This window comes from Amphibalanus amphitrite, unplaced genomic scaffold, assembly GCF_019059575.1.
Source record: "Amphibalanus amphitrite isolate SeventyFive unplaced genomic scaffold, NRLGWU_Aamphi_draft 000801F_arrow, whole genome shotgun sequence".
NCBI lineage: Eukaryota > Metazoa > Arthropoda > Thecostraca > Balanomorpha > Balanidae > Amphibalanus > Amphibalanus amphitrite.
In genome coordinates, this window is record NW_024882295.1 from 141,529 (window position 1) to 153,867 (window position 12,339).

Here is a 12,339-nt window from a genome sequence, read left to right on the forward strand (position 1 = left end):
TTGACCTGAGGTCAAATTTTCAAGTTGACCTTTCAAGGTCAAGTTATAGTTCATTCGATGCGTCTTGACGAGAGGAACACGATGCCGGTAAAAGGAAGCTCATACAAGGCTTGGGTCAAAAGTTATTGCAGAAAAACTGTTTTCGAAAAAATCGGCTATTTTTGCAGTTTTTGCCCCCTGCAGGCAAAACCGTTGACGTTAGGTCAAATCTGAGAGAATTACTCAGAAAGGGCGTTAATAGGGCTATCGAATGCGCTTTTCCGCGGCGCTGTAGCTCTATTGGTTCCCGAGTTATGCGTTGGCTTCTTGGAAATTTTCGACATTCGACCTGGAAATCGGCGAAATTTTGCCTTCAATGACCTCTGGTGACCTGACCTTTGACCTGACCAAAAAATTGACCGAAGTGATTTCGTCATTATTTTTGACGCTCTTTCGAACGCCGCCTTCCGCGTATCGCTACGTGGCCCGGGAGCCGAGTTACAAGGGGGGGTGTTCAAGCACCCCCCCCCCCCCCCAGCAGGGCGTGGAAATCCAGGACCCCCAGCAGGGCGCGGGTTAACAGCCGCCGGCAAAATTCATAAAGGCATGAAAATAAAGTGTGGGTAAGTTGTGATTATTGATAATGGAAATGTTTTTTAAAGTCAACATCTGCTTACGGATCAGACGCGAAAGCCGCGACAAGCTGACAACATTATTGCAAAAGCTTGACTGAGACGCAGTAAACCGCTAACCACCAGCTGGCTGTGACGTCACAAATCGTGTCTTGCGGCTAACGAAACGGCGTTAACAGCAGCAGCCTTTCTGCAGACACTTCTACCAGCCAGCCCTTTGGGGGATTCAAAGTCACGATTATGACGTCATTCAGCCGTACAGAACAAAGCCTTCCTGTTGAGTGCGGAAAAATGCGGCAGCACCCCGCCGACAGACCGGGATAAACTAGTTTGATGACGTCACGACCGGAAGATTGTGAAATTGACCGCGGCGAGGAAGGCACCGTCGTTTTTGCCCAAAGCGTAAACAAGTCTGTGAATGTGTCGGTGTGGATTATTTTGTAATCGAGACACTGAAGATTGAACGTATCTCAGATTGAATCCCCTCTCACGTAATGGGTTATGCTGAAATGTTGATAGACTGTGAACTACTTATCGCATTTACTAGCCAAGACATAACATACCTTTAGGCTTTAGGCACAGTATTTTCCAGTATTCTCCCTAGCCCTCTCTTTATTAGCTGACGCCAGCACATCCGCCAGCCTTCTTTGTCCCTACATGGAATATCACACTATCAATCGTGATGATTGATCTATTGCTATTGATTCCGGCTTAATTCATTTTTTCCCTTACATTAGGCATTGTCCTACATCTGCACAAACCACCTGGAAGATGCTTATCTGCGTCTTTTTTTAGTGCATTTATAACGCCTTAATATTGATTTTCAAGCCGCACCATTGAACTGTCAACTATTAGGAAGAATAAACTTTAAAATAGCAAATCTTACCCTCGCAAAAAAGAACCCAGCGAGTGCGTATTGCGGGCTGGGATAAAAATAGGCAGCCCGATCCTCAGAGCGAACGACCGTTGATAGGAGATACTGGAAGGGTGATCTTTGGCAGCTGAAGGTACAGATGAAGCGTGTTTTACAAGCCCGTCTCGTCTCGTCTGGGCTTTCAGCTATTTCGCCAGTCAGCGGTCATTGCTCCCCGGGTCACTTGTAGGTATTATACTGAAAATAGATCCTAGCAGCAGGCAGTTGTACAAAAGGCACTGTTGATGTCTTTAAAACATAGATATACATTTCCAAACATTCAGCCCACGGAAGATCTTAGTTATGATTGTTGGGACGGGAGTGTCCCGTTGGGGCAGACCACCCAGATACTAAACGGTCACGCCAGAGGGGTATAGGCTCCTATGAGCTGTTGGAGCTGCCCTCCAGCTATTGTGTGGTCATGCCGGGGATGGCCGTCAGCCCAGAACGAAAAAAGCTATACCACGGTTGAGGATAGGGTAGTCCTGATGCTTGAAAGGACAGAAGAAAACAACAGAACAATGTAGTTCAGCGTGTTCAGTGACACAAAACTGTCGACACCAATGATGTGTCCGACTCTGTGTAGCATTACGAGATAGTTATATGATCTTGCTGGTCGATCATGATCAGCGACATTTACACAGCTCGATAGTCATATCATCTCTAACATAGCCATGGGGACCTCGCACCGCCGTGCTTTGTTAAATGTTATTCAACGATTTAGCTGTATCCATTTGTCTCCTATAATTGTATACAGATTTAGCTGTTCTTTGGAGCAATGCGAAGAAAGAAGTTCTAACAGAGATAGCAATTCAACTAGCACTCGCTAACCATTGCAAAGCTCTCTTAACCCGGCAGGCGGTGGGCCTACCAGCCACCTTCCACGCGGTGGGGGGGGGGGGGGGCACTTTTTTGCCCCCCCCCGTATCTCCGAAACTACTGGACGGATCCGGAAAATTCAAACGGCGTTCAATAGCCCTGTCAAATTTGTCGAAGGAAACCAAATTTCATTGACCTCGGGGTCACCGATGACGTCACAGGTCAGGTCAAAGATAAAATGTTTCACGTTTCACAGGGCTTCTAGGGAAAGCGCTATAACACCGAGTAAAACGCATTTTGTCGAAAATCAGCGATAAGGCGTCAGTTGTCTAGTACATATGTTGCTATTAGAGGTCACTGGTCATACCAGGTCAGGTCACAGGTCAGGTCACCAAAGGTCACCAAGGGTCACCACATGAGCCCAACTTTACTAAGGTTATGGTGATGCATGTTTTATGGCCAGTTTTTCATTTCCAACTCAATGGTGTTGGTTATAAGACCATCAGGTACGGTTTAGGTCACTTTCTGGTGGAGGTCAGGTCAAGGTCAGGTCAAAAAACGTCAAATTTCAAAGTTGATATTTTGCATAAAATGGGTATCGATTCGATGCAGCCCGTCACGGGGAGTCTAATGGTGGTCTTTGTTTTGCGCTACGAGGTCTAGAATTGCTAAAAATTGAGTTTGAAAATTTGACGTCATCAATTTTGAACAGTTTTTTCGCTATAACTTGGCCAAAAAACGAGGTATCGATCTCAAATTTGGTATGTAGATAGAAGGCGGTAGGGACTATCACATATATTCCGTTTTTTTCGAAATTCAAAAAACTTTTTGGATTTTTTGGCTATTATATTCAAAAAATCTATTTTTTTATTTTTGGGGATCAAAATCCAAAAAATTCGAAAAACCGAAATAGCAGTTTTGTAGCCCTTTTGATTCCACACCTTTTATGTAAAAAACATTTTTCTGTATCTCTAAAGCTGTAGGCCTGACAGCTTTTCCCGCGAAACCTTTTTTTGGGTCGAAAATGGCAAAAATGACGTCACTCTTACGTCATTAGCGGCCAACCTATCATAGCCTTTGGAAAAATTTTTGGTCACCATGTGCGCTAGCTGCTCCCGGGAGGGTACTGAAAGCAGGGGCGTAGGCAGGGGGGGGGCCACTGGGCCATGGCCCCCCCCCCCTTGGGCGCCGAAGGCGCCCTTTGCGATTGGAGGGCGCCGAAGGCGCCCTCCAATCGCAAATGCAATTGTGATATAATCGAATCGAAAAACAATCGCGACTGGAGGGCGCCCTCCAATCGCGAATGTGTTTACAGGGAAAATACGGATGGAGGGCGCCCTCGGAGGACGCCCATTCCAAATACGCCCTCCAAATACGGTTGGAGGGCTCCCTCGGGCGCCCTCCAACCACATTTGTAGGCTGTAGCTCTCTAAGCGTAACGGTGGTCGCCTATGTAAGCCGCTGTCCTGTAAATAAACGCCCTCTCACCCGAAGGCGCCCTCCTGTAGGTCGCCACCCTGCTACACATTGCCGCCCTTCTGCTGATCGGCGTCCTCATAATTATTGGCGCTCTCCTACCTATTGAGCCCTCATGTGAAATTTTGAAGGCCGCCTTTCTCCCTTTTGGCACCCTCTTGTTCAGTGCCGCCCTCCTACCTATTGGTTCCCTAGTCCTTCCTGTTGAATGTTAATCGGGGCCCTTCTCCTATTGGCGCCCTCGTGTAGATCGCCGCCCTCCTAACCACTGGCACCCTCCTGTTGATCACCGCCCTCCTATCCACTGGCACCTTCCTGTTGACCAGCGCCCTCCGCACAGACGCCCTCCTGTTCGTGTCATCCTCTTGAGCAAAGGCGCCCTCCTCACCATTGCCACCCCCATTTTAATCGTCACCCTTCCGCTCATTGGCGACTTCCAGTTGATGACCGCCCTCCCACCTATTGGCGACCTCTTGTTGATCGCCACCCTCCTATTGGTGCTCTCCTGTTCCTCGCCACCCTCTTACCTGGTGGCGCCCTCCTGTTGATTGTTGATCGGCGCCCTCCTACCTATTGGTGCCCTCCTGTTGATCGCTGCCCTTCTATCCATTGGCGCCCTCCTGCTGCTCGCCAACTTCCTACCTATCGGTGCCCTACTGTCGAAACTCGGGATGTTGATCGGGGCTCTTCTACCTATTAGTGCCCTCCTGTGGATCGCAGCCCTTCTACCTATTGGCAACATCCGTTGATCGCTGCCCTCCTATCATTTATTTACTCCTTTGGCATGTTTTTCAACTTAGTCGTTCTATTGCACATAGTTGATGTCTTGCCTGTGAAAACTGCCACAAATGAACGTGCATTCAGCACAATGAATGAAGTATCTATACCTACCAAAACTATCTACGCTCTACGATGCATAAAACACGTCTTTGGTCTTAACGGATTGATCCTACTTTACGTGCATCATGGCATCTATATGGATTACGATTAAGTATTGTCAACAGGTTCGGGCGCAACAGCAGGCATCTGAAGTTTCGGTGATTGAAACTGGTTATGTGGGTACACTGTATGCATCTGTGAGAAGGCTATGAAGGCTGGTCTGAGGTAATTTGGATGATGTTTACGCATCTCGCGCTCCGGTATCAATCCGATACGGTGATCTGGTGCGTAGATATGCCACCGCCAATAAACTTTTATACATCGACACCCATGAGCCAAGCTTTCTGTACAGTTTGTGTGGCAGCGGCCCGACCAAACCTTAGGTATTTTTTACACCTTCAAATTTGGTAAAAGAGCGAGAGGAGCTTTGAACAGTGATCGTATAAAAGGCGTGCCTAAAAAGCGGAGGAAAAGGTTGTTTTCAAAAATTTCGCGCGCCTTCGGCGCAGCATTTCAAGAACACTTGACCTTTTGTGACCTGGAGTATAAAGAATACACACGATGCAAAATCAATGCAGCACGACCTATACGAGGTTACGCAAAAAAAAAAACTGGTGGCATGGTAAAAAACGCCTCCCAACCCCCCAACCCCCACTGAGCGATTTTTTATCTCGCGACCGTATGGCGCCCTCCTTGGGTGAGGTGGCGCCCTCCAAACCCTTGGCCCCCCCCCTTCGCGATTTTCTAAATACGCCGCTGACTGAAAGTTTGGTGACGATCGGCGCAGCGGTTCTCGAGATATATCGAAAAAAGTAAAGGGGGGCAAAAAATGCCCTCCCCCCCACCGCCTGGAAGGTTAAGGACATGATGTGGAGTTTGCAGGCATCGGTAGGATTGTGATTGCAGGATTGCAAAATCCTGATTGCATTCCTTTTTGGTGGATTGCACCTGGATTTGAAATCCATTCCAAAAAACAGGATTTGATTGCGGATTGGATTGCATCATGCTTCCAATTTTTGCAATCAAATCCGGATTGCAATCCTTTCCTGGGGCAATTAGTCATGTCTGATATTTTCCCGACCTTAATAGGCCTAGAATGATGTGCATCCGCTAAGTTGTGCAATGTGCATCGACGGAACTAACTAGAATACTGTCGGTTGCCATAGACACAAATTATCCCAGTCTCAAGGCAAAGTTGGCGCAGCGCTGCTTGCATGACAACACGGGGCCGGGCGAGAGGCGAGAACTAACTACGCCACGTTAAATGGTGGATCCAGAGAGAGAGACAGAGGGGGGGGGGGACATAGAGAAAAGTGAAGAAGGTGCGTACCTATTTGCCCATATTTCCATACACTATGGAACATGTCGACTGTCGAGGTGAGAATAGGTAAGCCCCTGGTTTAAGAAAACAAGAACGCCATTTAACGACGTACCTACACGGAGCGCTTTCAGGTTTACGCTTTAAAAATATAAAACACTGGTTGGGTAGAGGTTTAAATGTGGGGGTGTTTGAGGCAAAAAATATCTCCCATAAAATACCTAAGCCTTAGATAGGAATTACTCGCAAGACTAGGTACCTGCTAGAAATGGGTGATTTGGGGATGGAGGCACGGCCCTGTGCCCCCTCCATCCCCCAGATCCACTAGTGCACATAATAATACAACAGGATTGCAAAAAGGATTGCGGATTTGATCACAATCCAAGTGAAAAAAGGGGATTGCGGGTAGGACTGCAATCCACTTCGGTACTAGGAATGTGGATTGGGAATGCAATCCTTTCAGAGAGGATTTTACCGATGCCTGGGAGTTTGTTAATGTAATAAGTGAATGAGGACTTTACTCCACTTAAGAAATCGTTCGGGTCGGAGCTTTCGAATTGTATATACAAAAAGTAGCGAGTCGTAATCAGGTTCGGGGGATATCGGTCCCAAAACGACCGATACCCCCCCCCCCCCGATTTTGCGACCGATACCCCCCGAACCCGATTACGACTCGCTGACGAAGTTTTGTAAATACAATTCGAAAGCTCCGACCCGAACGATTTCTTGTGGCCAAAGTCCTCATTCACTTATTACATTGCAAAGCTATTACGTTACCGCCTAGCCGTGGCTTAGCCATTGAACAGTGGACATGCTGCGGAGGGCTGTCCGGCGTCCGCGCTGTTTGAACTGCGACGTGATAAAGAAATGAAGCTTTAGTTTGTCATACTGCCACCAGAGTATCCGGATCTCCGAGACACTGAGCTGCGCGACGGGACGCAAATAGACATGGAATGGACTGAAGCCTTCACTCTCATCAATCAACAAGGAAATATAATTGTTAGAGGAAGATCGCTTGATGTTTGTAATCGGTTACCATAATCAGAGCTATCAGCACCTACAATGACTTATATCAAGGTAAAATTGAGATCTGCCATAGAAGGGAATCCCTCAGGCTGAGGCAGGAAAACAAATGTCTAAAAACCGAATCATATCCGGTGTATCACCCTTCATCACCCTTCAAATGTCTTTCTTCGTCACATCACTTTACGAGAGGAGTCGTCATGAGGTGCGCATTGGCGCTCGATGGCAGTGAATCATAGCGGGTAAATACGGGTCATGCGGTACAGTCTACCTTCAGGCGTTCGATTACCCTGCCATCTATGAACTGAAAGTAAAGTGTCCAAGTATTGCGCCCCCGGCGGCTTAAGAAGCGTTCGACAAAGTCGATACAACTCTGAAATACCCAATAAATATCATGAAGCTATTTGAGGTGTAGAAATATCTACAATCCATAAATAAAACGTGCATAATCTGACACAAATGTAACGCCCTAGCATTAGTATGCCGATCCACTCACCTCTGCTAAGTCCTGGGTGACTGAGATGACCACTCTGTGGCGGTCCTCCTCCCTGACACCGTCCTCCTCCTCCTCCTCTTCCTCCGGCTCGGGCGTGCCGGGCGACGGCAGGTCATCCATGACGTCAGCAGTTCCCGAGTCGACGTCACTCGAGGCAGAGTCGTCGGCCTCGGTGGCCGGCGGCGTCTCGGGCCTGGCGATCACAGCGCCATCTGTGATGGAGAGGCGCCGCTCAGAGGGAGCCACTGAGGCCGGTTTGAGCGGACCGTCTGTGATGATCGGGGCCAGCTTGTGAGGCCCCTTGGTGATGACTGTTGAGGTGACCTTCTCGACCATCGCTGCGGGAAGTCGGTCCAGGAAACTGCCCTCACTGAAACGGAAGGAAGGGAGGTGTCAATGAGGTGCAACATTTCGAAGAAGACTAAAAATAAATGATGCAATTTAAAGAATCGCGAAGTCTCCACTGGTGTCGCACGAGATAGCATACGAGACATCGTTCAGTCTTCACCATCCTCAGGATAATTAAATCCTTCTCCTCCATGCCGCAACCCCCTACTCCGGGCTGGACGGGCAGCTCTATACCACGCGGGAAGCTCCCAAAGGAGCACGCCCGTAGCCGGGTGCAGTGAGTGCTTTCGGGGCTGGGTGGCCTGTCCACTGGATGGGCTTAGCACGACAAGTCACCAGGGTATCCTCCCAGATCAAGGTCTCCCTAATTACTGTCACCCTTCCGGCTCTGAAATGGACTCGTCAGACCGAAAGAGCCTAACACACACAAAAAAAAATACGAGGCGGAATAAAAAATGCAACGTATGGTGCACCCGTTGCACAAAATGCACCCGTTCAATAAAAAACTACATAATTGAGTTATATTGATATAGTTATAACGAGGCAGATAATTTAACAAAAGAACGCTTCCCGATCAAAAATACCACAACGAATATCACAGTTGAATGAATGTCCCATCGAACTGAGCATCAGATGACCAGTTTCATCAGTTCAACCAGTTTGGTTGCATTTCCGGTTCCGGTCGTGCACCAGTTTAGTCAGTCAACAACACAGCCGCACCCACAGACCCAGATCAGAAGCCCGCTTATTTCAACTCCGTCTCTACCCCACAGTCCAAACAGGCACCACCTGCTAACGGATGAACTCATCCCGGCGCGGCGCAGTGGGTCGCTCGTTAGCAGCTGATGTGTGTCAGCATCAGCATGATATCACATGATATCAGTGAGCTGATAATATCAGCAGCGGCAGAGCGAGCTAGCTAGCCAGTTTATGGGTCACCCATCACGCGTGTGGCGGTATGAGACGGCTACTTGAGATCTGTATCGGTAAAGTGGGAGTCGGACGCAGGTCGGTCTGCGGGTCAAGCGAGGTGATTAAAAACGGTCAAAACAAGGGCTGGTAATTTGGTGTTGTGTTCTGAGGTGAACACAATCAAAATGGCCCAGGGGGCGTTCTTATTTTTCAAGAGAATGAACCGGCAAACGACTGACAAACTAGAGCAGGCAAGGCAACGGACTGACAGCTATTCTTAGATTGCATCGCAGGGATAAATTAGCCGACATTCTTAGGTTACACGAGAGACAATTGAGAGCAGAGATAGACATTCTATTGCACTGTGTTAATCAAAAGTCCACGATGTGTCGTGACCCGCGTGTCAGCTGCCGTGGGAACCGGTGTAACCAATTCGTGCGGTATTCGGTATCCATATTTATTCTTCTTGTCCTGCTTAACTGGTAGCAATGTTCGGTGTTCCAATAACTGGCTTTATTACGAAACTTTCTCAGTGTTTCAGTTTTCATTTCACACGCTGGATTTTCCTTGGATAGGTATATACCTAATGAATGTTATTTGAAGAATGCTATTCCAAGAAGAATGTTATTATTAATGCAGACTTAGAAATATTAAGATAATTTGTGTTTGTTTAAATCAAGGTGTACTGCTGGCCATCAGAACTTTTGCACACCTGTGCGGTTAATTCGGTGACCTGTGACCTTTGTGCACGTGCCGGACGTTAGACGCGGTCTATATAGGGTTAGAGGTCAGCCGACTCGGGCGCTGATGTGGGAACCGAGCACCTGCTAGGCACGGGCTCATCCGGTTGTATGACAGACCTGACAGAACAATTACAGACGGTCTCAAATAATCTCGTGTTTTAAGGTGTCCTTGTTCTGATGCAAACAAGTGTGTATACTTATAGTGTTTTCGACACACTGAAGTGGTTGTGCCGATAGGCCCAATCTACAGCTTTCTGAGTTTCAATGACTTTGTTATCAAGGTATCCTTACGGCACTAGTTAATTATAGCACTCCTACTCTTTAAATGATAGCATATCGTACAGCATCAGAATAAAGCAGATAGCTTATCTGAGAACAACTCTGTTGTTGAGATGAAAACACGTAGGTATTACTAAGTGATGCCAAGGTCTGTGTGGTTATCGACCGATGGTCAATGAGCATTGACCATTGAATTTACTTTGGCTCAGTGACAGTGAACGCTATGGCAATGGCCTTGGCTAAAACAATTAATCACTCATATTATTCAATGTAGACCACTACAACTGTTAACTTTAACTGTTGACCGGTAACTGTTAGCTGTAGGTCTATGAATTTCAACAAATAGGAAATCCAGCGCAATAATTTAATTGTTGATGCTGATATATTTTATTTCCAGAGGCAGCACGCATGCTCAATTATACGTAAAATTAAGTCCGACCCTCCTCATGTAGCATAAGCTTGTAAATGGCTTGTAATATTGATCGATATACAGTGTAACATTTTTTTTGCGGAATGATGTCCAATTCTGTAAGATTGATAGGATTCGAGGAAAATTAAGTGTCATCGGATGCTATTATAAAGTGCATATGCTGTACATCGCAGCATACGTGGGCTATCAATTTAGGTAGGTAAGCCGGCATAACCATTTGATGCGACCCGTTTGAGCTCAATACGACTATACCATGTGTGTCACTGTCGACTATCAATCTGGTTCATAATTTTCTTTAAAAAAAAAACGATCCAACATGTGTGTTTTCGTTTCATAGGTGGTGTTCATTTGCTGGCTTAAGGTGCGAGTAGGTTTAATGAAGCAAATACGTAACATGAGAAGTGCGGATGGAGGGGCTGGAGCGTCATAATCGAGCGCTGTGCGTAACAATCGTAATTACGGACAGTCTGCTGACGTAATGTGTCGCATTATCCATGATCATTAGGTGGATAGTGCAGAGTAATTTACCTTTGGCTAATGGATCCAAAGGGATCACCCAGAATACGGTCTGTAGATGCATAATAGCACCGATGAAATGCAGCCACACTATTCGAAGAAGAAAGGCTATACGTCACATCTCTCACACAACACTTCACAATGGGCCGCTTACAAAGTTATTTGGTGTGCAATTGTAAATCAGATTCATTTCTTTCCTCACCCAGTACCAACTATTCTTCGTCTTACGAGTATATCGTTTCTCACCTGTTGGATTTATTTATGTGTTGCTGCGAGGAGGCAGCACCCCGATCAAGGTTTCCGTCAAGATCTTTGGAACCAAATGATCTCGGCGGCGTTGGAGCCCTCCTCTTTCTCCTTTTGGCAGAGGTTTGCCTTGAACTTGGACACGAGTGACTGTTGTGCTCTGCGGCTGCTTGAGGAGGTACTGGGGCTTTTCTAGCCTTCAAAGACGCTCTTACAGTCTGTTGGGGGACTATCGATGGTTCAACAGAAGCTGTGGAGGTCTGCCCACACCGGCCGCCTTGCATCACTGGCTCTTTTTGCCCGGAAGAGCAGCCATGCTCCATCAAAGTATGGCCTGCCCCTTCAGGACATCTTTGCTCCTCTTTTGCAGTGAAGGCTTTCTCTTCCAGACGGCTGATGTTCCCATCTGCAGCAGTTTCTGGTGGGATGTAGCTCGGACATAGCTCAGCCTGACATAGAACTAGTTTTCTCTGTAGGTAATCAAACATGTCCCGCATTTGTCGAGACAGAGAGCTAAAAGACGGACGGTTGGACATAGTTTTGTGAAGGTCTTTCGATAAGCAGATCAGCCGACAATCGTTCGGGTATTACTCGAGTCAAGTCGAATTGTCATCAGCAGACCTTATTCAGCGGACGCATTGGCATCGGTCAGTCATTTGACGAAGAGTGGCACCAACGGCTTGGCATGAAAAGTTGACGGGGGAACGAGCGCACAGTTCCTGGCACGAGCACTGTCCGTGTAGTATAGTGAAATGTTCCGACACGCAGCAATCTTTGTTTTTCAATTCACGTAAACATAACCTTGCTCGATTTTCTTCGTTTCACAAAGCCGCCGGATTCACAGCTCCTGCCAAAGATCGCCGTTGCACAGCCGTCCGCACCGGCAGCCCTAGCCTCCTCACCACCGCTCGTCGACGGACGGCAGTGCCTCAGCAGCTTGTAAAGCTCACCATCAAGCTGCACCTGCAATCAGACCGTTATCGGGGCGCCTGCCAGCTATCGGCGCTGATGGGCCGACCAGAGGAGCCGGTGACGCACTGTTGACCTTCGTGTTGTGTTTGTGTGAGAGCTGTAGGTGCTACAGAACGAGACGGTGATAAGGTATGGCACGGATTCGGGATCGGAATGGCACAACACGGTCGGCACGGGACCGGACAAAGTTGCATGGCACGGCCCAACGTCGGGCCTGGAGTAAAGCTGTTGCTACAATGTGGGTGAAAATGGCACGCAACGACAATTAGTTCGTAAGCTCATAGCAAGGGTAGCTAAATGACATACCTAACTTCAATATTTGTGATGTATCGTGCATTTAAGTCGTCACATGTCTCAG

General features: G+C 47.5%; 1 protein-coding gene across 2 annotated transcripts in view; it reads right to left on the reverse strand.

The window, feature by feature from the left end:
• Positions 1 to 12,339, reverse strand: part of LOC122366371 (tyrosine-protein phosphatase non-receptor type 4-like) — a 73,508-nt gene that overhangs the window by 32,920 nt on the left and 28,249 nt on the right. The window contains exons 1-2 of one of the 2 annotated variants that reach the window (XM_043338559.1): positions 11,010 to 11,965; positions 7,536 to 7,905 (exon numbers count right to left, since the gene is read on the reverse strand). In XM_043338559.1, coding sequence (XP_043194494.1) covers positions 7,536 to 7,905; positions 11,010 to 11,545 — 906 coding nt within the window. In that variant the 5' untranslated portion in view covers positions 11,546 to 11,965. Of the gene's footprint in view, positions 1 to 7,535; positions 7,906 to 11,009; positions 11,966 to 12,339 lie in introns of those variants that run through there. The other variant, XM_043338558.1, reaches the window with a different exon arrangement.